The sequence below is a fragment of the Mobula hypostoma genome, chromosome 4 (genome assembly GCF_963921235.1).
Source record: "Mobula hypostoma chromosome 4, sMobHyp1.1, whole genome shotgun sequence".
Classification (NCBI taxonomy): Eukaryota; Metazoa; Chordata; class Chondrichthyes; order Myliobatiformes; family Myliobatidae; genus Mobula; species Mobula hypostoma.
In genome coordinates this window covers 204,206,510-204,234,193 of record NC_086100.1, presented here as the reverse complement: position 1 = coordinate 204,234,193, position 27,684 = coordinate 204,206,510, and the positions used below count along the sequence as shown (strand labels likewise).

The 27,684-nt window shown below is 43.6% G+C and overlaps 1 protein-coding gene across 2 annotated transcripts; it reads right to left on the bottom strand.

Moving 5' to 3' along the window:
• LOC134345039 (gastrula zinc finger protein XlCGF57.1-like) lies at positions 1 to 27,655 on the bottom strand. Of its 2 annotated transcripts, none has more exons than XM_063045176.1 (3): positions 27,537 to 27,655; positions 1,661 to 3,182; positions 1 to 762 (listed from the first exon to the last, which is right to left on the bottom strand). In XM_063045176.1, exons 2-3 carry the CDS (start codon positions 2,776 to 2,778, stop codon positions 588 to 590), a joined length of 1,293 nt encoding a protein of 430 aa, XP_062901246.1. In that variant the 5' UTR covers positions 2,779 to 3,182; positions 27,537 to 27,655; the 3' UTR covers positions 1 to 587. The 2 variants fall into 2 exon arrangements, with proteins under 2 accessions (XP_062901246.1, XP_062901245.1); XM_063045175.1 differs by lacking the exon at positions 27,537 to 27,655 and adding an exon at positions 7,015 to 7,060.
• Between the last annotated feature and the right edge of the window lie 29 nt (positions 27,656 to 27,684).

Sequence of the window (27,684 nt, the reverse complement as noted above, 5' to 3'; positions counted from 1 at the left end):
GAGAGGACCTGCAGATGCTAGAAATCTAGAGAACTACACACAGGAAGTGCTGGAGGAACTCAGCATGTCAGGCAGCATCTATGGATGGGAATCATCATTTCGGGTCAAGACCCTTCATCGGGAATCTTGATACCCATGTATCTGGGATATCAGCAAACAAAGAAAATAGAAAGTAGTGCAACACAGGGAAAACCTTTGACAAAATTTAGTTCAAGGTTTAAAAAAAAAATGGCCAAACAGAGCACAATACTTAAGAAATACAAAGGCAATAAATATTTTCATCAATACCAATACTGACATTTTTTTTAAAATAAAAATATCTTGGTCCCATTTCAATCAGTAAATTTTACAAAGATAAATAAGAACTTTAGAAAAGACTATTTACACTCAAACCCACTTAAATTAACATAACCTTGGACAGAAGGAGGAAGAGAAATAACACATATGAAGAAAAGTAATCACACAACAGTCAGATAAAACTTCTAAGTATATATTTTCATCAAAAATGAACAAAATTCAGCACTCCATGAGTGTACATGCAATCGTGATAATAAATACATACCAGAAAATTTAAATGAGAGGCTAACTCAGAAAAATGAATCATCACTATGGAAGAAAACATTAACCAGTGGAATGAGTATGACCCTCCGTGGGAGACATCCCAATGATCTGAGCAGACGAGATGGTGACAAGGAAGCATCGAGCACCTGACTGAGAGTTGGAGACCTCTTCTCAGAAACAGAGGGGTTCCTTGCAGAGATACTGGACAAGGTGGTTAACAAAAGGAAAAAAGATCAAAAATACATGAAATACAAACAAGCAAGACAGTAAGTACAGAAAATCCCAAGAGAAACCAGACACAATTCATATTGCAGGATCCTGCAGCAGTTTAACTCAATCTGATTACTTACAAAGGTACAATCTAGTGGCAAATATCATTCACCAAAATCTTGCTTTAAAATACAAACTCAAGAATGCCGTCCAACACTTCATAAAGACACCATAAATTCAAGCCTGATCCAGTTTTAGAGTCAAAATCTAACAAATTATTTGATAATCAATACATTATTTCAGATAGGACAATCCATAATAACCATCAGATATAATATTACAGGATAAAAAAGCAGGAACAACTCCCTCAATAGATAAAACCATTCTTCCTTAGCCCATAGATCTGAGGGGCAAAGAACATCTCAAACAGAACTGCAGTCATATTGACTTCTTCAGTGTGCAGAACATTCAAGGGAAACCTCTTCACGCAGAGTGGTGACTGTTTGGAACCCATCACCACAGGGAGAGTGAGAGGGGAACAACAGGGGAGGATTTAAAAGGACTTTCGTGGAACAGAATCACTGGCAGGGTCCAGCCGGCCTGAGTTGACTCTCTACTGTACACTAGATGTGTTATAAATTCACTAAGTACCAGAGACAGAGTTTAAAATAGAACTGATTTCTTTGTCTGGTTGAATATTAAACTCCAGTCCCATTAAAAGTGAATATGCAGCAGAAGAAACTCCTCCCATGCCCAGTGACCAGGGTGCAGAACTGGGTGTTGTGAACAGCACCAATAATTGCAGAGTTCAGCACCGACAGTCACTCTCAAAATTGCATTCAGCAATGGTGATGGACAAATATCTAGCATGCAGGTGATCGGCCCCTACCTGGTGTGAACTCGCTGGTGTCTCTGTAGTTGAGATGACCGAGTGAATCCCTTCTCACACACTGACCAAGTGAACGGCCTCTCCCCAGTGTGAACTCGCTGATGTACCTTCAGTTGAAATGACTGAGTGAATCCTTTCGCACACTTTGAGCAGGTGAACGGCCTCTCCCCAGTGTGAACTCGCTGATGTACCTTCAGTTGAGATGACGAAGTGAATCCCTTCCCACAGTCTGAGCAGTTGAACGGCCTCTCCCCAGTGTGAACTCGCTGATGTACCTTCAGTTGAGATGACTGAGTGAATCGTTTCCCACATTCTGAGCAGGTGAATGGCCTCTCCCCAGTGTGAACTCGCTGATGTACCTTCAGTTGAGATGACAAAGTGAAACCCTTCCCACAGTCTGAGCAGGTGAACGGCCGCTCCCCAGTGTGAACTCGCTGGTGTACCTTCAGATGAGATGAGCAAGTGAATCCCTTCCCACAATCTGAGCAGGTGAACGGCCTCTCCCCAGTGTGAACTCGCTGATGTACCTGCAGTTGAGATGACAAAATGAATCCCTTCCCACAGACTGAGCAGGTGAACGGCCATTTCCCTGTGTGGGCTGACTGGTGTGTCACTAGGTGAGATGACCGATTGAATCCCTTTCCACAGTCTGAGCAGGTGAACTGCCACTTCCCAGTGTGTACTGACTGGTGTCTCTGTAGGGAAGATGATTCAGTGAATCCCTTCCCACAGACTGAGCAGGTGAATGGCCACTCCCCGGTGTGAACTGACTGGTGTCTCAGTAGGTGAGATGATTTAGTGAATCCCTTCCCACAATTCAAGCAGGTGAACGGCCGCTCCCCAGTGTGAACTCGCTGATGTACTTTCAGTTGGGATGAGCAAGTAAATCCCTTCCCACAGTCCGAGCAGGTGAACGGCCGCTCAGTGGTGTGAACCGACTGGTGTGCCATTAGGTTGGATGACCGAGTGAATCCCTTCCCACAGTCCGAGCAGGCGAACGGCTTCTCTCCAGTGTGAACTCGCTGATGTATCTTCAGTTTAGATGAGGAGGTGAATCCATTCCCACAGTCCAAGCAGGTGAACAGCTGCTCTCCGTTGTGAACTCGCCGGTGAGCCATTTGGTCAGATGACCAAGTGAATCCTTCCCCACAAATTCAGCAGATGACCAGCCTCTGCCCACTGTGAACTGACTGGTGTCCACAGGTGGGAAGACTGACTGAATCCCTTCTCACCCACAGAACAGGTGAATGGCCTTGTCCCAGCGTGAACCTGATGATGTAACTTCAGGTGAAATGATCAACTGAATCCACTCCCACTGTCTGAGCAGATGATTGGGTTCCCCTGTGTAAAATGACAGGTATGCCAGTCAGTCAGATGATTGAGTGAATCCCTCCCCACAGTCTGAACAGGAAGGATGATCGACTGATCCCTTTGTTCCACTTCTTAAATATCTGGACAGAGACAGCAAAACTGGTGTGTTGTGATCAAGATTCCTGTAGACAAATTCCTCGTCATTTTTAACCTGTAATGAGTTTTACAAAATCCATCAGTGGGTGTAGGACAACATTTCAGATGAGATCACTTGAGTTATCAAGGTGTGATCTGGCATCACAATGTTACAGTAAAGTTCAATCTAAGTTGCAGAGAGAAATTATCTTCTAACAGGGCACAGTGCTGGTACCTGGAATGACCATCAAGCTCTCTGTGGCTCTTCCTGTCTCTATAAGAATGGGGCATTTCTATCATCTCCAATCTGTGACCTGGCTCAGTTTGACTCTCTCCATCAGTATTATTCCCTGTTCCCAATGAGCTGCATGGGTTTCTGGCCCCACACTCACTGAAACACTTTCATGCAAATAGCTGGCAGTGGCACCCACCAGTCTATTTGTGAAAAATTTACCCCTGACATCTCCTCGGTATCTATCTCCAAGCACCTTAAAACTATGTCCTCTCGTGTTAGCCAGTTCAGTCCTGGGAAGAAACCTCTGGCTCGCCACACGATCAATGTACATCTTGTACATTGTACATCATCCTCATCTTGTACAACTAAAAATGGCTCTAAACATAAACAAGGAAATTATACATTGCCTTGAGGATTTGTTAGATGTATACAAAATTATGAAGGTATAGACAGGGTAAATGCAAGCAGCTTTTTCCACTGAGGTTGGGTGGGATGACAACCAGAGGTCATGGTTAAGTGGGGAAGGTGAAAATTTAATGGGAACATTTGGAAAAGCTGTTTACTGAAATGGTTGTGAGAGTGTGGAATGAGATGCCAGCACAAGTGTTGAATATGAGCTGGGTTTCACCATTTAAAAGAAGTTTGGATGGGAGCCTGGATGGTAGGGGTATGGAGGGCAATGGTCCTGCTGCAGGTAGCTGTATTAGACAGCTTAAATTTTTTTCGGCATTGACTAGATGGGCCAAATAGCCTGTTTCCATCCTGAACTTCTCTCTATGTTTCTATGACAGAGAAGCTGGCCAAACTTGTTTGGAAGAGAAAAAGTAGGAGTGACAACAGAGCAGCAATGGCTGGAGTTTCTGGGAGCAATTCGGGAGCTGGGTGATCAATACATCCCAAAGAAGTAGAAGCATTGGAAAGGCAGGAGGACACAATGGTGGCTGAAATGAGAAACCAAAGCCAACATAAAAGCCAAAGAGAGAGCAAACAAAAGAGCAAAAACTATTGAGAAGCTTTAAGAAACCAACATAGGATGACAAAAAAAAGTCAGATGAGCTCAGGGCATGAAATTATGACATTGTAGTGATTAATGAGTCTTGGTAGCACCCAACAGTCTGAGGCATTTAGAGGAACAAAATATCTGGGGCCTCAATATCACTTGAAGACTAAGATACCCTGCACCAGTTACCTTTCAACTTTTATTCTGGCAGGCACACGCAAACTAGACACCCTCAAAATTTCACTTCTGAAGTCCTGCCACTTACCAAGTACTGCTTTGCCAGAAAGCAGCCTGTCCCAAACCACACTTGTCAGATCCTTTCTGATACCATCAAAATTGACCTTTCTCCAATTTAGAATCTCAACCTGTGATCCAGACCTCTCTTTTTCCATACTTACTTTGAATCTCATGAATCTCATCACTAATTTCTGTCACCAGCCCCAGATCATTTCCTAACACTTATTGCACACTTCTAAATCAGGAATTCTACGTACTGATTCAGGGCACATTTGCCAAACTTTACCCCATCTAGTCCTTTTACAGTATGGGAGTCCCAGTCAATATATGGAAAGTTAAAATCACTTACTGAATCAACCTTTGTTTCTTGGCATTGTCTGCAATCTCTCTACAAATTTGTTCCTCTAAATCCCTCAGACTGTTGGGTGCAACCAAGTCCCAATAATGGCTACGATATCATAATTCCCTGTCCTGAACTCATCTGGCTTTCCTATGATGCTCCTTGCATTGTGATATACACAGCTCAGAACATTCATCACACCATGCTCAACCATTTGGTGTCAAGAAAACAAGCTCTCCCTCATTGTCACAAAAACAAAGGAGCTGATTGTGGACGACAGGAGAAATGGAGACAGGCTAACCCCTACTGACATCAAAGGTTCTGGGGTTGAGAGGGTAAACAGCTTAAAGTAACTCGGCATAAACATCACCAAGGATCTCACATGGTCTGTACATGCCGGCTGTGTTGTGAAAAAAGCACAACAGCACCTCTTTCACCTCAGGCGGTTGAAGAAGTTTGGGATGGGGCCCCTAATCCTAAGAACTTTCTACAGAGACACAATTGAGAGCATCCTGACTGGCTGCATCACTGCCTGGTATGGGAACTGTACTTCCCTTAATCACTGGACCCTGCAGAGAGTGGTGCCGACAGCCCAGCACATCTGTAGATGCGAACTTCCCACTATACAGGACAGTTACAGAGACACCGCAATCACAAACTGTTTCTGTTGCTACCATCCTGGAAATGGTAACACAGCAAAAGGACCAATAGGTTCCAGGACATGATCTTCTACCAGTCCACCAGACTGATTAATTGATTTCTATGTTATATTGACTGTTCTATGTACAAACAATTTATTATAAATTACTATAAATTACACATTGCACATTTAGATGGAGGCGTAACATAAGCCTTACCACTAGAGTATTAGTCCCATCTTGTTCTGTTCCCCTAACTAACAAATTCCCTGTCACCCCTTTGACTTTCCTCTGCCAGGTAATCCCCTCCAACAGTTTCTACAGTGGTCCACCTGTTGTTCTGTGGGACGGCCACAAGAGTACTCTGCGATTGCTATTTAACCTCATTATCCTTCCTCTCACCCAGTTTCTTGTGTCCTGTGCCTTGGGTGTAACTCACCTCTCTTCATGTCATATCTATCAACCCCTCCAACTCCTGGTTTATCTGGAATTCATCCATTTCAAGTTCTAACTCCTTAAAATGCAGAGTTACAAGCTGCAGCTGGATGCACATCTTGTAGGTGAGGGCATCGGGGACACTGGAGGTCTCCCCACCTTCCCACCAATGTCCCCTCCAGTGTGCACATATTGTCCATTTTTTTACCCAGTGACAACATGCGCACAGTGAATTTTATACAGAGAGGTATTCTTAGTAACAGCTAGCAAATCACTGTCGATAAGAACTTTGATCTTTGGCCCTTGTGGCTAAAGGGATCAGGGGGTATGGAGGGAAGGCTGGTACAGGGTTCTGAGTTGGATGATCAGCCATGATCAGACTGAATGGCGGTGCAGGCTCGAAGGGCCGAATGGCCTACTCCTGCACCTATTTTCTATGTTTCTATCTCCTTTGGGTTCGATCGAGTTCATTTGTTCTCTCACACAACCTATGTAGCAGGCCTGTGGCGGGTAATGAAGGATTTTCTCACCAGAGCTTTTGCACACCGTCCATATGTGATTTCCTTGATAAATGATGCTTTAAAAAGTCAGATTTCCAAAAATCCTTGCATTTAGATAGCTGGAGCTCAGCTCCGTCCGAGAGATCCATCAGTTCCCATTCTCTTATCAGCCGGAATCTCCCCGGGGCCCGTGTACCGATCGTAGGGCTGAGAGAGAGGGACGAGAACAGGACTGTCCCGGGATTTCCGGCCACGGTGTCAGGAGCACACAGCAATTGTCCCGAAGCCAGTTTTGAAAATCCCCACTCGCAAACCCTCCCACGCACATCAAAGTTGCTGGTGACAGGCAGCATCTCTAGGAAGAGGCACAGTCGACGTTTCCGGCTGAGTCCTGACAAAGGGACTCCACCCGAAATGTCGACTGCACTTCTTCCTAGAGATGCTGCCTGGCCTGCTGCGTTCACCAGCAACTTTGATGTGTGTTGCTTGAATTTCCAGCATTTGCAGAATTCCTATTGCTTACCTGGTCGCGATTTCTTGAGGGCTTTTGTGCGCTGCGCGCATGCGCGATATTCGAGAACACCCGCAATCCTGACGCCTGCGCATTCCATCGCTGCCTCAGCGACGGCGAAAGTCGTTTTGCAGAGCTTTAAGGGTAATCACTGTGCCATTAAAAGTTTCTGCAAGCAGCGGTTCCATGTCCGTACCTCTTGTTTTTTTTTTGTGTAGAAACCTCAGCAGCTGTTTTAACGCAGAAACCAGCTCCCATAAGCAATGCACTTAATATCAGCAAACTTTCCGCTTGTCTAATGCCAAAGTAGAACACAAATGCAGATATAAAACACAAGAGATTTTGCTGTTGCTGGAAATGTAGACACATACACACAAAATTCTGGAGGAATTCTGCAGCTCAGGCAGCAGCTAAGCAGAGGAGTACACAGTTTAGGCATTCTGAAGGTGCTCTGCCTAAACGTTGTCTATTTATTCCTCTCCACATTTGCTCCCTGATCTGTTGATTTCCACTAGTGTTTTGCAGATATTTACCACCTTTTTTTGCGATCAATCAGTTTCAAGATGTTTCTGACCTTTCATTTGTAGCCACATCCTGCTGGTCTGATTCCTCTTCCTGCTCCTTGTAAACTCTAGACCCCATCTCTTTCTGGACCCCCAAAACCGTGACTCAGGCTGATAACTCTGGTTTCTGACTCTGCTTCATCGAAGATTAACTCAACTAGTCTGCTGTCAGACTTTAGAGGTGCATTGCAACAACCCACACACAAAAGTTGCTGGTGAATGCAGCAGGCCAGGCGGCATCTCTAGGAAGAGGTACAGTCGACATTTCGGGTGGAGTCCCTTTGTCAAGACTCAGCCGGAAAGGTCGACTGTGCCTCTTCCTAGAGATGCTGCCTGGCCTGCTGCGTTCACCAGCAACTTTTATGTGTGTTGCTTGAAATTCCAGCATCTGCAGATTTCCTCGTACTTGCAACAACCCAGCTGTCTGAGGCATAGTCCTTTGAAATTGTTGAAAATGACCTAAAATGTTGAAAAGAGCAGGGAAGGAGTTAACCACCTTCGTCTGGAGCCCTGAAGAACATCAAAACCATAGTGAGCTCATCGTCTTATTCGGCCTGGAGAAAATCATGCAGGAAATTCATGCAGACATACAAGATGGTGAGAGGCATTGGTCGTGTGGATAGCCAGAGGCTTTTTCCCAGGGCTGAAATGGCTAACACAAGGGGGGCATAGGTTTAAGTTGCTTGGAAGTAGGTACAGTGGAGATGTCAGAGAGAAGTTTTTTTTCAACAAAGAGTGGTGTGTGTTTGAAATGCACTGCCAGTGATGGTGGTAGAGGCAGATACAATAGGGTCTTTTAAGAGACTCTTAGACAGGTACATGGAGCTTAGGAAAATAGAGGGCTATGTGGTAGGGTAATTCTCAGCAATTCTAGAGTAAGTTACATGGTTGGCACAACATTGTGGGCCAAAGGGTCTGTAATGTGCTGTAGATTTCTGTAATTCTATGAAATTCAAGGGAAATCTCTTCTCCGACGGGGTGGTGACTAGTTGCAACCTGTCATCACAGGGAGAGTGAGAGGGGAACAGGAGGGATAAATTTTGATATACTGATATGGAACAGAAACATGGGCAGGGACAAGATGGGCCGAGTGGCCTCTCTAGTGTACATTGAGTATGGTAGAGACAGTAAGTACCTGAGACACGGGATTAGATAGAGAATTGATTTATCTTTCACAGCTCCACAATATTAAACACCAGTGTAGTTTAAGGCTAACAACAGCAGAATGGACTCCTCAATGCTCAGTGACTAGGGTTCAGTCCTGGGTGCGATGAGCAGCCGCAAGAACTGCAAATTCTGACAGTAACTTTCCCTCAAGAACCTGCAGCTGCCTTCAGTCACCGTGATCGTTAAGCATTTAACACAGAGCTGATTTGAACTTCCTCCCCGATGTGAAGCAGCAGATGGAATGATTGAGTAAAACTCTTTGCTCACTCTGGACAGAAATGTGGTCTCTATTTATTGTGAACACCGAAGCATCACAAGGTGGGTTAACTGAATGAGTCTGTTCACACACACAGAGCAGGTGAATAGCCGCTCCCCAGTGCGAAGCTGTTAGTGTATCTGCGCTGGCCGACTGAATCCCTTCCAAAATGAGAGCCGGTGAATGACATCTCACTGCTATCAACAACACGGCAATGTATCCAGTCAGATCACAGACATGGACACGTGATTGGGCTCTCCTTGTAGCGAGTGGGGCGCTGTCTTCTCCAGCATCCCCGCCTCCACATTCAAGGATCGGCGGCATTCAAGCACTGGTGAACTGACAGATACAGCGGAACTAACGTGCTGTTGTGTTTGTGATTCCCATACACAAATCTTTTGACTTTGTTACACTGTTAAAAGTTTACAAAGCACGCCAGTGGGTGAAGGACAACATTTCAACTCAGATAATTTAGTCTCCATGGTGCCTTCTGATAAAAACACTGTCACAGCTCAAAACAATTTGGAGCAACAAGACTTCATCTTCTAACTGGCTAAACTTCCGGCATCAGGCACAATATCAAACTCTCTGCTTCCCTCTCTGTATCAAAATGGATCCTTCCTCCCCTTCATCAGTCTGTGACTTGGCTCAGTTTGTTTGTCTGTCTCCTTTGCATTCTGAACATGCGCCACACACCCACTAAGATCACATTTTATTTGCACGGCTGCGACTAGAGACTTTCTGATTATTATGTCCCTCCTGGCATTTGACGGTGGTAAACTCAGAGTCAAAAATAGTATTGAACATCAGGAGTAGGTTATTAGACATTTTGGTTGGAGATCGATAAACTGCCGGTAGTGTGTGGCTGAATGAGCGGGTTGTTTCAGACTGGAAGGAGGTAGCGTTTGGAGTAACCCAGAGATCAGTCTCTGACCACAGTTGTTCACAGTTTAATGGCCTGGCGGAGGCAGCGAGATGTGAGATGTCCCAGTCTGCTGGTGACGCAGGAACAGTGGAGATGGGAGAGGGGAGGCTATTCACATGCGATTTCGTAGCTTTCCAATCAGTACATAGTGCACTGTGGGGCTGCAGTGGTGAGTTCCGTTGCTGGGATCAGTGCACAGTCACTGTGGGCTGTGAGGATTTTGTTAATAAAGCGCCCTTCTCCAATTTAGAATCTCAAGCTGTGCAGCAAGCCTATCGTTCGCATATTTAAGTTGTATTTATGGCATTGTGATAACCAGATCCCATAGCCCTCCACGACCTTTCTATCCAGGTCTTTCAATAGTCAACTACGTGCATAAATTTGGCCACAGGGCCATCAATACTGTCATCTGATGCAATGACATAGAACGTAAACAGAAACGTTGCCAACACAGACCCCTGTAGACCTCTGGGCTAGTAATCTCAGGATTGCTGCCTGCGCCACGTGCTAGCAATGAAGGAATAGATATGATCATGTGTATTAATGTGTGGCTGAGAGACTGGGTAGGGGGTGGGGGTTCAGATTCCTGGATCATTGGGGCCTCTTCCGGGGGAGGTACAACCGATACATAAAGGACGGGTTACATCTGAACCCAAAGGTGTCCAATATCCTAGTGGGAACATTTAATAAAGCTGTTAGTGAGAATTTAAACGAATTTGGCACGGGGATAGGAACCAGAGTGATTGGGCTGAGAAAGGGGAAAACAGAAATAAATCAAAGAAAGCTTGCAACAGAGATCATAGAAAGAACAGGCAGGAGATAAAGCTTAATCAAAGCCAGTGGCATGAGTTACAGGGCAATAGAGTCGTGGTACAATTAAAACAAAAAGCAACAAATACTGGACTGAGAGTGTTGTATTTGAATGCACACAGCATAAGGAATAAAACAGATGATCTTGAAATTCAGCTACAGTTTGGCAAATATGACATTGTGGCCATTTGTGAAACTTAGCTAAAGAATGGCTGTCATTGGGAGCTGAACGTCCAAGGATATAAGGTGTATCAGTAAGATAGGTTAGTAGGCAAATGAAGTGGTGTGGCCCTGTGTACAAGAAATAATATTAAATGATTGGAAAGAGATGACATAGGATTGGAAGGAGTAGAGTCTCCATAGGTTGAATTAGGAAACGGCAAGGATAAAACGACCCGAATGACAGTTGTATACAGGCCTACAAACAGCGGCCGGGATGTGGATTGCAAATTTAGCAAGAGATAGAAAAGGCGTGTCAGAAAGGCAATGTCATGATAATCGTTGGGGATTTTAACAAAAAGTGGATTTGGGAAAACCAGGTCAGTACTGGACCTGAGAGAGAGAATTTGTTGAATGTCTAAAGGATGGCTTTTTAGAATAGCCTGTTGTTGAGGCCACTTGGAGATCGGCTGTGCTGGATTGGGTGTTGTGCAATGATGCGGAGGTGATAAGAGAGCTTAAGGTTAAGGAACGCTTAGGGAACACTGATCACAATATGATCAAGTTCACATTGAAAGCTGAGAGGGAAAAGTAAAATCCAATGTGTCAGTATTTCAGTGGAATAAAGGAAACTACAATGGTATAAGAGGGGAACTGGCAGAAGTTGACTGGAAAGGGAAATTTGCAGGAAGGTCAACAGTGCAGCAACGGCTGGAGTTTCTGTGAAAAATGAGAGAAGTGCAAGACAGATATTTTTCCAAATAAGAAGACATTTTCAAAGGGAAGAAGGACACTACCATGGCTGACAAGTGAAGTCAGAGCCGAAGTAACAGCAAAAGAGAGGGCATACAAGGAAGCCACAGCTAGTGGGAAGATAGAGGATTGGGGAACTTTTAAAAACTTGCAGAAGAAATCTAGGAAGGTCACTCTGAAGGAAAAGATGAATTATGAGAGGAAGCTGATGACTTGTTTTAAGTATATAAAGGGTAAAAGAGAGTCAAGTGCAGATATAGGACCAATACAAAATAACGCTGGAGGTATTGTAATGAGAGATGCAGAGATGGCAGTGGAACTGAACGAGTAGTTTGCATCAGTCTTCACAGTGGAATTCATCTGCAGTATATCAGATATTCAAGAGTGTCAGCGAAATGAAGTTTGTGCAGTGAAAATTACAACTAAAAAGGTGCTCAGGAAGCTTAATGGTCTGAGTGCAGATAAATTTCCTGGACCTGATATAATGCACCCTCGGATTCTGAAGGAAGTAAGTGGAGAGATTGCTGAGGCATTAACAATGATCTTTCAAGAATTGACAGATTGTGGCATTGTACCAGATGACTGGTAAATTGCAAATGTCATCTGCAATTTAAGAAGGGTGGGAGGCAGAAGAAAGGAAGCTATAGTCCTATTAGCCTGGCATCAGTGATTGGGAAGTTGTTGGAATCAGCTCGAAGCTGAAGAAGCAGAAAGACAGAGGCGATGGTAGTATAGTGGTTAGTATCCCTGCCTGTCATGCGGGAGACCAGGGTTCAATTCCCCGCCGGGGAGCCAAATTTTGTTACATACCCCATAACGGGTTTAAGAACCAGCAGAAATGGAACACACCTGGAATCTGTTTTTGCTGTTAACTAATTCTATTTTATTAGTAACTACGCGGACTTCCGGTAGCGCTCATGGAGTGAAGTCGCGTTCTTGACTCGCTCCATTACCTCTGAGTTTTTTCTCTCTATGGTCAGCTATACTTTAATTAACTATTAAGGCATCAATTTTTACAATACTTTGAATTAAACTGAATTCTCTGACAATTGGATGATACTGAGATCGGCTATGTCTAAGAACGGGAAAGACGGCAAGGATGGTAAACCTCCGGTTAAACCGAAAGCTACGGATCTCCCTCCGACTGAATCACCGGTGACTTTGAAAGCGATATCGGAGTTAATTCAGAGGGAAATTTCAACCTCTGTTAGGGAGATGATTCGTACAGAAATTATGGGCTTTGTTAAAGACCTGATTCATACGGAAATCTCAACTAAGTTCCAGAAAATTGCCGATTTAATTGATAAGATGCAAACATGTATTGCGGAACATCAGTCGGCTATATCTGATCTTCAAAAATCCGCGCAACAAAGTGAGCTTAAGATGGGGAAAGTCGAAGAAACAATTAATGTAATGAAGAAGAAACTTGACTTTTTGACTTTTAAAAACTCTGACTTGGAATCTAGAATGCGACGGCAGAATTTACGAATGATTGGCGTCAGGGAAGCCGTGGAAGCTAACAACCCTATGAAATATTTCTCCCAACTTTTAAAAGATGCATTCCCTACTGTATTTCCTGACCAACCACCGCTACTGGATCGTGTTCACAGAATCCCATCATACTCGTCTAGGTCAGATAGACCGAGGCATGTTATCTTACGTTTTCATTACTTTCAAGACAAGGAGAGACTGTTTCGATTCGCTCGATCTAAAGGTTTCATTGATTTTTCGGATCTTAAGTTCCGATTCGTGGAAGATTTCAGTAAACCAATCTGGGACCAACGGGTCCGTTACAGATCCGTGATGTCGGAATTCTATAAGATGGATTTAAGACCAGCGCTGCTGTACCCTGCACGTCTAAGGATTCGCATGTTAGATGGAGCCCTTCGTTTTTTTGATTCTCCATCGGATGCCCAGAGTTATCTGGATCAACTTTCATCTTCAACATCTTAATTGCCTTTTTTTAAATTTTCTCCGTTGATCGGAGGCTGTGAATTGGTTGGTTTTAACTTTTCTGTGCCCTATTTGGGCAGAAAAGTTTACTTTCGATTTCTTAATATGGCTGCTAAACTTTCTTTTTAACTGCGTCATTTCTTTCTTTTCCCAGGGGATTCTGAGTGGTTACTTCCCTTTTGTCATCTTACGTATTTCCTGTGCGGCCTTAAATTTTGTAGTTTTTTTTAAATTTTATTCTGTTTTGCTTTTTATAATCATTTTATGTTAATAATCCTATTTTTTTTTTGTTGCTGTGTCTATTCATGAGTTTGAGGTTTATTGTGGTTTTTTTTAATATATACTTTCCGGCTTTTGTTCTGTTCTGTGTGTATTTTAATTGAGCTAACTTTCTTTTACTTATTTTTTTACTGTTTTACAATTAGCTGACCCTTTTCATATTTATACCTTTTTTTTAGGGAGCGTATACCGGAAGTCATGGGGGTAGTTTTAGCGCTTGCTTCTTTCTGGCGGGTCTGCTTTAGATTTCGCCTTGGGGTCTTGGGGTGGGGGGTGGTGGGAGGGGCTTCACGTTTTAGTTTGTTTCTCTTTGGGCTATATACATTATTGAAGTATTGGTTGCGTCCTTTTCCCCGGTATCTTTTGTATGTTCTGTTTCCTCTCCGGGTTTGTGGGTCGCGCCTATTGTCAATCCTCCTTGTTATGGGTTGACTTTAGGATTTATGGAGTCTATTATTAATTTTGTCTCCTGGAATACTAATGGTCTTAATCATCCTATTAAAAGGAAAAAAGTTTTTAAAGTGTTCCGGAGACTTAAAGCACAAATTTTATTTTTACAAGAGACCCATGTACGGAGGGGGGACAGACTACGTTTTTTCAAATTCTGGAAGGGACAACAATTTCATTCGAACTCCAATGCTAAGATTCGAGGCGTCTCTATTTTTATAGACTCCTCAGTTACTTTTATACAACAGGATATTATCTCTGATCCGAATGGTAGATTTTTACTGGTTAGTGGTTTACTATTTAATAAAAAAGTAGTTTTGGTTAATGTTTATGCTCCTAATATGGATTGTCCGGAATTTTATAAATCATTGTTTGATCAGTTTCCGAATTTGAACGAGTTTTCATTGATTTGGGGCGGAGATCTTAATACCTGTTTATCTCCAGCTTTGGACCGTTCGGCTCCTTTACGGACTTTACCTAATAAATCTGCAAATTTGATTAACTTTTTCCTTTCTGATTCTGGGTCGACGGACATTTGGCGTTTTCTGCATCCTCAGGAAAAAGATTTTTCCTTCTTTTCACATGTTCATCATTCCTATTCAAGAATTGATTATTTTTTCATTGATTCTCGTCTCATTCCTTCAGTGATTAAATGTGATTATGATTCTATAACCATTTCGGATCATGCTCCACTTAAGCTTTCTATTAAAATTATGGCCAATATACCAAACAATAGACAATGGCGTTTTAATTCGCTGTTGCTTCAGGACTCGGACTTTGTTAATTTTATGAATGAACAGATTGAGCTTTTTTTTACAATTAACCATACAGAAGATATTTCGGTTAACACTCTTTGGGACACTTTTAAAGCCTATATTCGGGGTCAGATTATTTCGTATTCCGTTGCTTTGAGGAAGAAACAGAAGCAGGAGGAGATGGCAATTGTGGACAAGATTAAAGAAATTGATAAGAAATATGTTATGGCTCCTTCTGAGGAGCTATACAAACAAAGAACTGAACTTCAAATGGAACACAGTTTACTACTCTCGTCCTCGATTGTAAACCAATTAAAGAAAACAAGAAGTGATTTTTATGTTCACAGTGATAAAATTGGCAAGCTGCTGGCTAATCAATTGAAATCTAATTATGTTAAATCTCAAATCAATCAGATTTATAACCAAAATGATCGATTGATATTGGATCATGTGGGGATTAATCAAACCTTTTGTGATTTTTATTCTTCTTTATATCAATCAGAGTCTCCTCGAGATTCTAAATATATGAATGATTTTTTAGATAAGTTAGACTTCCCTCAGATTTCACAGGATATGTCTTCTTTATTAGATACTTCCATTACAATGGATGAGATTAAGAATGTTATTTTTTCTATGAATCTGGGGAAAGCTCCTGGCCCTGATGGGTTTACCGTTGAATTTTATAAATGTTTTGCTTCTTTATTGATTCCTTGGCTCTATAAGGTTTTTGAGGCTTCTTTGAAACTTGGTAAACTTCCGGAATCTTTTAATAGAGCATCAATTTCTTTAATACTAAAGAAGGATAAAGACCCTGCTCAATGTGCATCTTATAGACCAATATCTTTATTAAATGTTGATTCTAAAGTTTTTTCTAAGTTATTAGCAAATAGACTAGAAAAAGTACTTCCTTCTATTATTTCGGAAGACCAAACGGGTTTTATTAAAGGTCGTTACTCTTTTTATAATATTCGTACATTGTTAAATATCGTTTATACTCCCTCACAAAATGTTCCTGAGTGTGTTATTTCTTTAGATGCCGAGAAAGCTTTTGATAGAGTAGAATGGCCTTATTTATTTAAGGTGCTTGAAATGTTTAATTTTAGCTTGAAATTTATATCCTGGATTAAACTGTTATATCACTCCCCTGTAGCCTCGGTTCGTACTAACTCCTTAAACTCACCTTTTTTTCCTCTCTTTCGTGGTACTCGACAAGGCTGTCCTCTTAGTCCCCTATTATTTGATATTGCATTAGAACCTCTTGCAATTGCTATTCGAGAATCTTCAAATATTACTGGGATAACTCGGGGATTAAAGTCCCATAAATTATCACTCTATGCTGATGATTTACTTTTATATATTTCTAATCCTGAGAGATCCATTCCTGCTGTTTTAGAGTTATTAGCACAATTTGGTCTTTTCTCAGGTTATAAATTAAATCTTAGTAAGAGTGAACTTTTTCCGATTAATAAACATCTTCCCTTATATTATAAATTTCCATTTAAATTGATTAATAATTACTTTTCATATCTTGGGATTAAAATTACTTGTAAACATAAAGATTTATTTAAGACTAACTTTTTACCATTAATAGACCATATTACTCAACTTTCATCTAAATGGTTTCCCTTATATTTAACTTTGATTGGTCGTATTAATGCAGTTAAGATGTTTTTTTTGCCAAAATTTTTATATGTGTTTCAGGCATTACCAATTTTCGTTCCTAAATCTTTTTTTGATAAAGTTGACTCTAAAATTTCTTCATTTATTTGGCAGAATAAGAATCCGAGACTGGGTAAAATACATTTACAGAAAGCTAAGAGAGATGGAGGTTTAGCATTACCTAACTTTAGATTTTATTATTGGGCTATTAATATTCGACATATGAAATTTTGGTTACTTGACCGGGACATACTATCTATTCCTAAATGGGTAGCATTGGAATTACAATCTGTTCAGGGTTATACACTTGGTTCTATTTTAGGTTCCTCTCTTCCTTTTGATTCGAAACGCCTTAAGCAGGTCTCTAACCCGATAGTTAAATATGCTTTGCGCATTTGGTTTCAATTCAGAAAATTTTTTGATCTTAATCAATTCGGGTTAGCGATTCCTATTTTAGGCAACATATTTTTTCCTCCCTCTTTTACGGATCGCGCTTTTCAAACTTGGAAGACTAAGGGTATTTTACGGTTTTTGGATTTATTTTTAGATGGTTCCCTTATGTCTTTTGAACAATTATCTAATAAATATAACTTATCAAGAATACATTTTTTTAGATATTTACAAGTTAGAAATTTCCTAAGTACTATACTTTCTTCCTTTCCAATGCTTCCTCCTATATATATTTTAGATTCGATAATTAACCTTAATCCATGTCAGAAAGGTGCATCGGCTATGATTTATAATATTATTATGAAACTTAGGAAAGCTCCATTTGATAAGATTAGGGTAGATTGGGAACAGGAATTGGGGCTTACCATTTCTGTGGATGATTGGGGGCAGATTTTACAATTAGTTAATACTTCCTCTATTTGTGCTAAACATTCCCTAATTCAATTTAAAGTGGTTCATAGAGCACATATGTCCAAAGATAAGTTAGCGCGTTTTTACTCGCATATTAATCCTTTCTGTGATAGATGTTCGGGGCAGATAGCCTCTTTAACTCATATGTTTTGGTCTTGCCCTACTTTGGAAACTTTTTGGAGAGATATTTTCAATATTATTTCTAAGGTATTAAATATAGATATCTCTCCTCACCCTATTACTGCTATCTTTGGACTACCTAAAATTTCTAGTAATCTTTCCCCTTCAGCCCGTAGAATGATTGCTTTTCTTACTTTAATGGCGAAAAGATGTATTTTACAACATTGGAAAGAGCTTAATGCTCCAACTACCTTTTTTTGGTTTTCTCAGACGATTTTATGTTTGAATCTGGAGAAAATTAGAAGTAACCTTTATGATTCTTCATTTAAATTTGAACAGATTTGGGGACCTTTTATTCGATATTTTCATTTAATGTAATATTTACCCTTCTTGTTTTTTTTTCACTGTTTTAATGGAGGTCGGGATTGAGGACGTGATTTTAAGTTTAACTCTGTTTGGTTTCAAGTTAGCCCATTGCTTTGCTTTGCTTTTAGGTAGTTGCACGGTGGGTTTTTTTTTGGGGGTTTTTTTTTCTTTTTTTTTTCCATTGATATATATAAAATCTAGTATACTATTATGTTATCTTGGTTTCTTATGCTTAAATTACATTGTTTGTAGTATTTTCTTTTTGGTATTGTTATCTTTTGGAATTTTATTGTACTTTAACATTGTATTAATGTTTATATGGCTTACCTTTTTTGTATACTTACTCAATAAAAAGATTTAAAAAGAAAAAGAAAGAAAGTAACTACGCAATAAAGTAACATAAAATCAGATAAATCAAACAGGTTAGCAGAGACACAAAATAATCTGCAGATGCTGGGGTCAAAGCAACACTCATAACACGCTGGAGGAACTCAGCAGGTTGGGCAGCATCCGTGGAAAAGATCGGTCGACGTTTCGGGTCGGAACCTTGCCCGAAATGTCGACCGATCTTTTCCACGGATGCTGCCCAACCTGCTGAGTTCTTCCAGCTTGTTGTGAGGTTAGCAGAGATTAAGCACGTATAGGTGTGGAAATATAAAACCCAAACTTCAAGCTTAGGTGGTAAGGGATACAGTCTTACGATGGAATGTAAAATAGTTCAGTTCAATGTTCAGGTTAATTAATGAGAGAAATTTGTAATCCAAAAGGCGAATGTTGCAAGAAGGTAATTACGTCGATATTTCACAGATTCTACAATAGCAATACCGAATAACAAGGGCTGTAGGTTTCATCCCTGAAGTTGTCCACTCCACACACGAAGTATCAGCGACAGTGATCTTCAACCAATATCCTTTCAACACAGTTGGTACTACACCTGAATTCAGCTACAGGTCGCTCCAAAGTGGTGGCCACAGGATACTCAAACAGAATCCATGTATGGATTATCACCAACAGTAGCTTATCACTAAGGGGACCCTCTTCACGGGAACCATCACCCAGGCAAGGGTCAACACACTGGTAGATTCCACAAGGTTACCCTAAACACACAACGTGATAGCCACTTATCCAGTTCCACGACATATGAAATAACTCCAACAGAGAGTCCAAACAGTGATCTCTTTGTCACTAGGTTTCTTCTGTTTCAAACCTACCTCTCCTCTCTTTTCTTCCCGCAAACTTGTTCTAGTTGCAGAAAACTTGTGAGAGTTGTTCATCAATACTCAGGATCAATCTCAACTCACCCCTTTTGGGCTACTGAAAGTGTAAACCAGGACCTCACTCACTGGTGTCTTTCATCGATCAAATCCATCTTGACTCTGAGCATGTGTTTCTCTGTGTCTGTAACTGTCCTTGTAAAAAGTAAACACGCTGCAGAGAAACCATAACATCGATAGTCCATCATCTCTCTCTCCCCTCAAACGGTGTCCAAAAGTCAGTCTCATTCTCCTGGCATTTTAAAGTGACAGTCCACAGAAAATATGAACCCGATGGGTACATAACACCTGAGACACATGACAAGATATGCCAAAGCCAGCATGGTTTCCTGAAAGGAAAATCCTGTCTGAGAAACCTACTGCAATTTTTTGAGGAAATTACAACCTGGGTAGACAAAGAAGATGCAGTACATATAGTATACTCGGATTTTCAGAATTCCTTTGACAAGGTGCCGCTTAGCAGGATAAGAGGCCGTGGAATTACAGGGAAGTTACTAGTGCGGGCGGAACATTGTTAGCTGGCAGAAAAAGAGAAAACATAAGTGGATACTATTCTGGCTGGCTGCCGGTTACCAGTGGAGTTCCACAGGGGTCGGTGTTGGGACCGCTGCTTTTTACGATGTATGTCAATGATTTGGACTGCAGTATTAGTGAATTTGTGGCTAAATTTGCCGACGATAGGTGGAGGAGCGGGTAGTGTTGAGGAAACAGAGATCCTGCACAGAGACTTAGATAGTTTAGAGGAATGGGCAAAGAAGTGGCAAATGAAACACATAGTTGGAAAGTGAATGGTCTTGCACTTTGGTGGAAGAAATAAATGGACAGACTATTATTTAGATGGGGAGAGAATTCAAAATGCAGAGATGCAAATGGACTTGGTAGTCCTTGTGCAGGATATCCTAAAGGTTAATCTCCAGGTTGAGTCACTGGTGAAGAAGGCAAATACAATGTTGGCATTCATTTCTGGGGGTATAGAATATAACAGCAGGGATGCGATGGTGAGGCTCTATAAGGCACTCGTGAGATCACACAGATAATTGTGTGCATTTTGGGATCCTTATTTTAGAAATAATATACTGACATTGGAGAGTGTTCAGAGAAGGTTCTTGAGAATGATTCCAGGAATGAAAGGGTTACCGCATGAGGAACTTCTGGCAGCTCTTGGCCTGTATTCCCTGGAGTTCAGAAGGATGAGGGGGATCTCATAGAAACACTTCAAATGTTAAAAGGCCTGAACATATTAGATATGGCAAAGTTAATTTCCCATGGTAGGGGATTCTCGGACAAGAGGGCACGACTTCAGAATTGGAGGATGTCCATTTGGAACTGAGATGCGGAGAAATCACTTTAGTCGGCGGGGGGGGGGGAATCTGTGGAATTTGTTGCTACGAGCAGCTGCGGAGGTCAAGTCATTGGGTGTATTTAAGACAGGGATAGATAGGTTGTTGATTAGCCAGGACATCAAAGGGTATGGGGTGAAAGCAGGGGAGTGGGGATGACTGGAAGAGTTGGCTCTGCCCAGGATACACACACGGAATTTCAATCTCTTTGTTCCAATGGAACTTCATTTTTTCGGTCTTTTTCACTTTTTCATATATTCTGTGCTTATCTCTTCTCTGTTCACTTCACTCCAGGTATTCGGGAGTATTTACTGAAATTCACGCAGAAGTGCCAACTGGATTTGAGTAAGAATTTTGATAACGTTCCCCAAATTAGGCCAGGTCACGTTGGCAGGAACTTAGATCCAGGGGAACTGGGCTTTGTGGACACCGAAATGACCTGACAGAGAAGGCAGAGGATGGTCGTAGAGTGAGCATATTCTCTCTGGAAGCCGGTACCCAGGAGTGTTCCGAACTGATCTGTTCCAACAACCCTGTTCGCTGTGATTTTTACTTCACTCAGGAGGTGATGCAGGTTCAATTGCAGCTTTGAAGAGAAGACGGCGGGATGAAAAGATGGGAGGGCGCCGCGTGTGTGCAGCCCTCTGGTGAAAAATGGTATTGTACCTGTTAAATAGGGGCCGTGGACAATTCTGATTTGATGGAGAATGGATGTGAAAGCACAAAGGAACATCTGGAGAAACTTCTGAAATGCTCGTTCGCTGCTGTCGTTACTGTGTGGTCGGGAATCTTTCGGAGGGTAGGCCTCAAAATCCCCGGCCTTGCCTGCTTTTGGCAACCGAGAAGGAGGTTGAATCGTTCGGACAGAGATGGCACTCAGTGCTCGCTGTCGAAGAGCTGATCAGAGCTCGAAGTTTTCGGATGACTCAGAGTTGGATTGTGGTCGGCATGGCAGGGAGAGTTTTTCTTCCTTCTCCCGTCTGCGTGAGATGTGGGACATTTGAGAAACTTTGAACTTTACTGTGCTCATGGACTTCTTCATCAAGTTATGGTATTGTTACACTGTTTGTAACTATATGTTAGAATTATGTGGGTTTTGTCAGTGTTTTGAGTCTTGGTTTGTTCTGTGTTTTGTGATATCACACTGGAGGAAATAATATATCATTTCTTAATGCATGCTTTACTAAATGACAATAAAAGAGGACTACGTGTCTTCATAATCATAAGTTTGTATGGGTACATGGATGAGGAAGGTATTGACATCTATAGTCTGGGTGCACGTGGATGGGTCCAGGCAGAAAATGGCACAGACTAGGTGGGCCAAAAATCCTGTTTCTGTGCTGTAAGAGAATGAATTACATTGTGCATCCTACACAAGTCCATTTTCCAGGAGACTTAAATCATTTCAATGAAATGTTCTAAAAAAAACGGCAAATACAAGAAACACTCAACAGATAAAGAATATCTGTGGAGAGGAACAAAGTTAATGTTTCAGCTCCAACACCCTGTGTCAGAATAGCTTCAAACAATTTCTGATCTGATTTCAGGTCTCCAGCATCTTGAGTGTTTCTTTAATTTCCAGCTGCTCACAGATAGACGGCAGTGAGAGGGAATTTCCAAACACGGTGAGGATACTGAAGCCGAGGTAGATAACCAACAATGCAAACACTGAACAGCTCATTCCAGGTACTCACTACCTCTGTGTATTGAGATTACCTCTCAGGTCTATTCAATCTCTCTGCTCTTTTCTATCTGTGGCCATTCAGCCCCTCTAACCATCAACAAGATGGCAGCTGCACTCCCATCTCAGCCACATGTTTCTGCCTGATCCTCATTTCCTCGATCCTTTCGGTCTGCACAGATCTGCCGGCCTCTGTTTTATGTGAGGATGATCACTGAGTCTTCCCCGCCCTCTCTGGTGGAGATTTACAAATATTCACCACCCTCAGAGTAGAGACATTTCCTCTCATCTCTGTCCCAGACAGTCCGCCCCCTTTTTCAGAGACTGGGATCCCTGGTTCAACCGGTAATAATGTTGTGCATTTCAATGTGTTCACCTCTCAGTCCTCGATTCTCTAAATGAAAGAGTTATCACATGTGATCTTTCTTCGTCTGATGACCCCAGAACTCCAGGGATCAGTCTGGTAAATCTTCATGGCACTCTCTATAACAAATACTCTCTAACCTCTTTGTTAATCATCTATGGAATTAACTTCCATCTTCTGCAGCCCCGTGTTGCCCCAAACACTCACCTCCCACCCCCGTCACTATTTCCACCTTCCCACCTTTCACCTCACCCGGATCCACCTCTCACGCCCCAGCTCTTGCCCCATCCCCCACCCCAACCTCTTTTCTCTGACTATTTCCCGTTCACTCTCAGTCCAGAGGGAGGGTCTCGGCCCGAAATGTTGACGGTCCATATTCCTCCACAGATGCTGCCCGAGCCACTGAATTCCCCCGGCAGTTTGTTCTTTGGTCTGTGTAACCCGTGTCAGTATGGGGAGCGGGATTTTACACCATGTTCCAGCTACAATCTCAACAAAGACCAAATAATTGTCACTTTGCCCGGACCATTGGCCCCGCTTGCAGGACAGCAGTCTGCCGGTGTTTGCCCCCCAATATGGTGAATCCCTCTGCTCGCCACCACCGTGGGCTCAGACATTTCCACAGATGAGCCCCTCCTGTCCCCCACCAGGACGAACATCCTGTCTCACCATCTTCATCCTTTCAATAAAATCCCTCCTCCCAACCCGGGGAACCGGCATCAAACCGACGGGCCGAGTAGTCTCCTCCTACCTGTCAGCGATTCATCAGACTCCGGCCGCAGGAGACGCTTCAGAAACGCCCCGAGTTTCTCTCAGAGGGAATTGGAAATAAATCAAAAAGTGGACATTTATTTTGTGAGCAGCACAGATCCTAAACCCTCTGTGCACGTGATTAGTAGCTCAGTCGTTAAACCGACCAAGCTCGAGCGCAGCTGCGCCTGTGTGACGTAAGGCACTGCGCACGTGAGGGCAGATGCCGGTGTGGGGAATCCATGCGTGACGTCAGGCGCGTGGGGGGTGGTGACAGTGTGACGTCTCCTGTGGGAGTGCGCTCGTATTTACAAACACCATAATGGACGACAACATGAATCACGGGTTTCATCACTGAATCCAGTGTTGTGAGATGTAAAGTCCCCTGTTTTGTGTCCAGCTGTGCCGTATTGTTGGTGGAGTGGGCAGCGTGGTGTTTGTCTCGACTTGGGTCACAACACCAGAATTGCCAGCGGGGTCCACACACAGTGTATTAGTCAACAGAAAACATCTCGTCCCTGCAGTCTTCGTCTCCTGGTAAACTCAACACGCTAACAATATGGATCATAGTCACCCCTCCCCCTCATGTTCACTTCAGCTTTTCACCTTTTAGTCATACATACTTTATTGATCCCGGGGGAAATTGGTTTTCGTTACAGTTGCACCATGAATAATAAATAGTAATAAAACCACAAATAGTTAAATAGTAATATGTAAATTATGCCAGGAAATAAGTCCAGGACCAGCCTATTGGCTCAGGGTGTCTGACCCTCCAAGGGAGGAGTTGTAAAGTTTGATGGCCAGAGGCAGGAATGCCTTCCTATGACGCTCTGTGTTACATGAAAATAATAACTCCTAAGCAACGGCAATGGTAGCAGATCTTACGACACATGCCGGTGATAATAGACCTAATTCTGAGATGGGAAGCTGCAGAGGCGCAGATGGGTGGGATGATAACAGTGCAGAACGAATTGTAAGCAGACAGGGTAAAAGCTCCGGCAGGAAAACCAGGGTCGTATATGAGGAGGTACTTGGTGTCCCTATCCCAGACCCTTCCACACCTTCGGGACACTTTCTTCACCGTCTGTAATGGTCCTACCCGTTATTTCATCCTCCGTCGGATTCACGCCTGCAATCGCCGTTTTTTTGACTTTGTCATGTTAGGCAAAGATCGCAAGATCTTACATCTACGGACTCCAGAGCCTGCCGGCCCCGACGCTAGCAGGCATGAACTTTCAATTGCGGCCCCAGCCATTGATCTCGGCGGCTCCAACACCTCAGGACATATTCAAAACCCGAACTCCAGCAACGACCATGGACACCTTCACAGCGATTGCGCAACCACCAACTGCGACTCCAGCCTTGAACTCCAGGCCGGGTCTTTATGTGCTGCTGTTGTGACTCCTGTCTCCCCTTCCCCCACCAATACTCTGCAATCCCGTCTCCCTCAGATCCCACCGTCAGCTCCTGGGCCCTCAGAGGCTCCATTTTCCTCTCACCCCAACCCTCCCCTCTCCACTAACACACCCAGCCTCCCCCCTCCCCCCTCTGATCACAGCTCTCATCCGTGCCGGGTCTTTACCATCCCCTTCGACCTTCAACTGTCGGAGGCAGAACGCTCTGTTCTCAGTAAGGGCCTCACCTTTGTCCCCCTTCGCCCACACCTCAGTGAGTTCCGTGTTCGTCATGATGCGGAACTTTTCTTCCGCCGTCTCCGTCTCCGAGCCTACTTCTTCGGCAAGGACTCTTCCACCCCCACCGATGACCCCTTCTCCCGTCTTCAACCCTCCTCTTCTTCATGAACACCCCGCTCTGGTCTTCTGCCTGCTCTGGATCTCTTTATTGCCAACTGCCGACAGGACATCAACCGTCTCGACTTCACCGCACCTTGTCCCCATTCCAACCTCACTCCTTCGGAACGCTCTGCTCTCCACTCCCTCCGCACTAATCCTAACCTTATTATTAAACCCGCTGATAAGGGGGGTGCTGTTGTAGTCTGGCGTACTGACCTCTACCTTGCCGAGGCACAGCGACAACTCGCGGATACCTCCTCTTATTTACCCCTCGATCGTGACCCCACTAAGGAGCACCAGGCCATTGTCTCCCACACTATCACCGACTTTATCCGCTCAGGGGATCTCCCATCCACTGCTACCAACCTTATAGTTCCCACACCCCGCACTTCCCGTTTCTACCTCCTACCCAAGATCCACAAACCTACCTGTCCTGGCCGACCTATTGTCTCAGCTTGCTCCTGCCCCACCAAACTCGTTTCTGCATACCTCGACACTGTTTTATCACCCCTTGTTCAATCCCTTCCGACCTATGTTCGTGACACTTCTCACGCTCTTAAACTTTTCGATGATTTTAAGTTCCCTGGCCCCCACCGCTTTATTTTCACCATGGATGTCCAGTCCTTATATACTTCCATCCCCCATCAGGAAGGTCTCAAAGCTCTACGCTTCTTTTTGGATTCCAGACCTAATCAGTTCCCCTCTACCACCACTCTGCTCCGTCTAGCGGAATTAGTCCTTACTCTTAATAATTTCTCCTTTTGCTCCTCCCATTTCCTCCAAACTAAAGATGTAGCTATGGGCACCCGTATGGGTCCTAGCTATGCCTGCCTTTTTGTTGGGTTTGAGGAACAATCTATGTTCCGTGCCTATTCTGGTATCAGTCCCCCACTTTTCCTTCGCTACATCGACGACTGCATTGGCGCTGCTTCCTGCACGCATGCAGAACTCGTTGACTTTATTAACTTTGCCTCCAACTTTCACCCTGCCCTCAAGTTTACCTGGTCCATTTCCGACACCTCCCTCCCCTTTCTAGATCTTTCTGTCTCTGTCTCTGGAGACAGCTTATCCACTGATGTCTACTATAAGTCTACTGACTCTCACAGCTATCTGGACTATTCCTCTTCTCACCCTGTCTCTTGCAAAAACGCCATCCCCTTCTCGCAATTCCTCCGTCTCCGCCGCATCTGCTCTCAGGATGAGGCTTTTCATTCTAGGACGAGGGAGATGTCTTCATTTTTTAAAGAAAGGGGATTCCCTTCCTCCACTATCAACTCTGCTCTTAAACGCATCTCCCCCATTTCACGTACATCTGCTCTCACTCCATCCTCCCACCACCCCACTAGGAATAGGGTTCCCCTGGTCCTCACCTACCACCCCACCAGCCTCCGGGTCCAACATATTATTCTCCGTAACTTCCGCCACCTCCAACGGGATCCCACCACTAAGCACATCTTTCCCTCCCCCCCTCTCTCTGCATTCCGCAGGGTTCGCTCCCTACACAACTCCCTTGTCCATTCGTCTCCCCCATCCCTTCCCACTGATCTCCCTCCTGGCACTTATCCGTGTAAGCAGAACAAGTGCTACACATGCCCTTACACTTCCTCCCTTACCACCATTCAGGGCCCCAAACAGTCCTTCCAGGTGAGGCATCACTTCACCTGTGAGTCGACTGGGGTGATATACTGCGTCCGGTGCTCCCGATGCGGCCTTTTATATATTGGTGAGACCCGACGCAGACTGGGAGACCGCTTTGCTGAACATCTACGCTCTGTCCGGCAGAGAAAGCAGGATCTCCCAGTGGCCACACATTTTAATTCCACATCCCATTCCCATTCTGACATGTCTATCCACGGCCTCCTCTACTGTAAAGATGAAGCCACACTCAGGTTGGAGGAACAACACCTTATATTCCGTCTGGGTAGCCTCCAACCTGATGGCATGAACATTGACTTCTCTAACTTCCGCTAAGGCCCCACCTCCCCCTCGTACCCCATCTGTTACTCATTTTTTTGCACACATTCTTTCTTTCTCTCACTCTCCTTTTTCTCCCTCTGTCCCTCTGAATATACCTCTTGCCCATCCTCTGGGTCACCCCCCCCCCCCCGTCTTTCTTCCCGGACCTCCTGTCCCATGATCCTCTCGTATCCCCTTTTGCCTATCACCTGTCCAGCTCTCGGCTCTATCCCTCCCCCTCCTGTCTTCTCCTATCATTTTGCATCTCCCCCTCCCCCTCCAGCTTTCAAATCCCTTACTCACTCTTCCTTCAATTAGTCCTGACGAAGGGTCTCGGCCTGAAACGTCGACTGCGCCTCTTCCTATAGATGCTGCTTGGCCTGCTGCGTTCACCGGCAACTTTGATGTGTGTTGGTCGTATATGACTGGCGTGTGTGCGCATGTTGGTTCG

Coding starts and splice junctions, on each gene's coding strand:
- LOC134345039 (XM_063045176.1), bottom strand. CDS start 2,778: ATGGCTCACCGGCGAGTTCACAACGGAGAGCAGCTGTTCACCTGCTTG. Junction 763..1,660: donor CACCAGCGAGTTCACACCAG/GTAGGGGCCGAT, acceptor CACCTTGTCCAG/TATCTCTGCAAGGAACCCCT.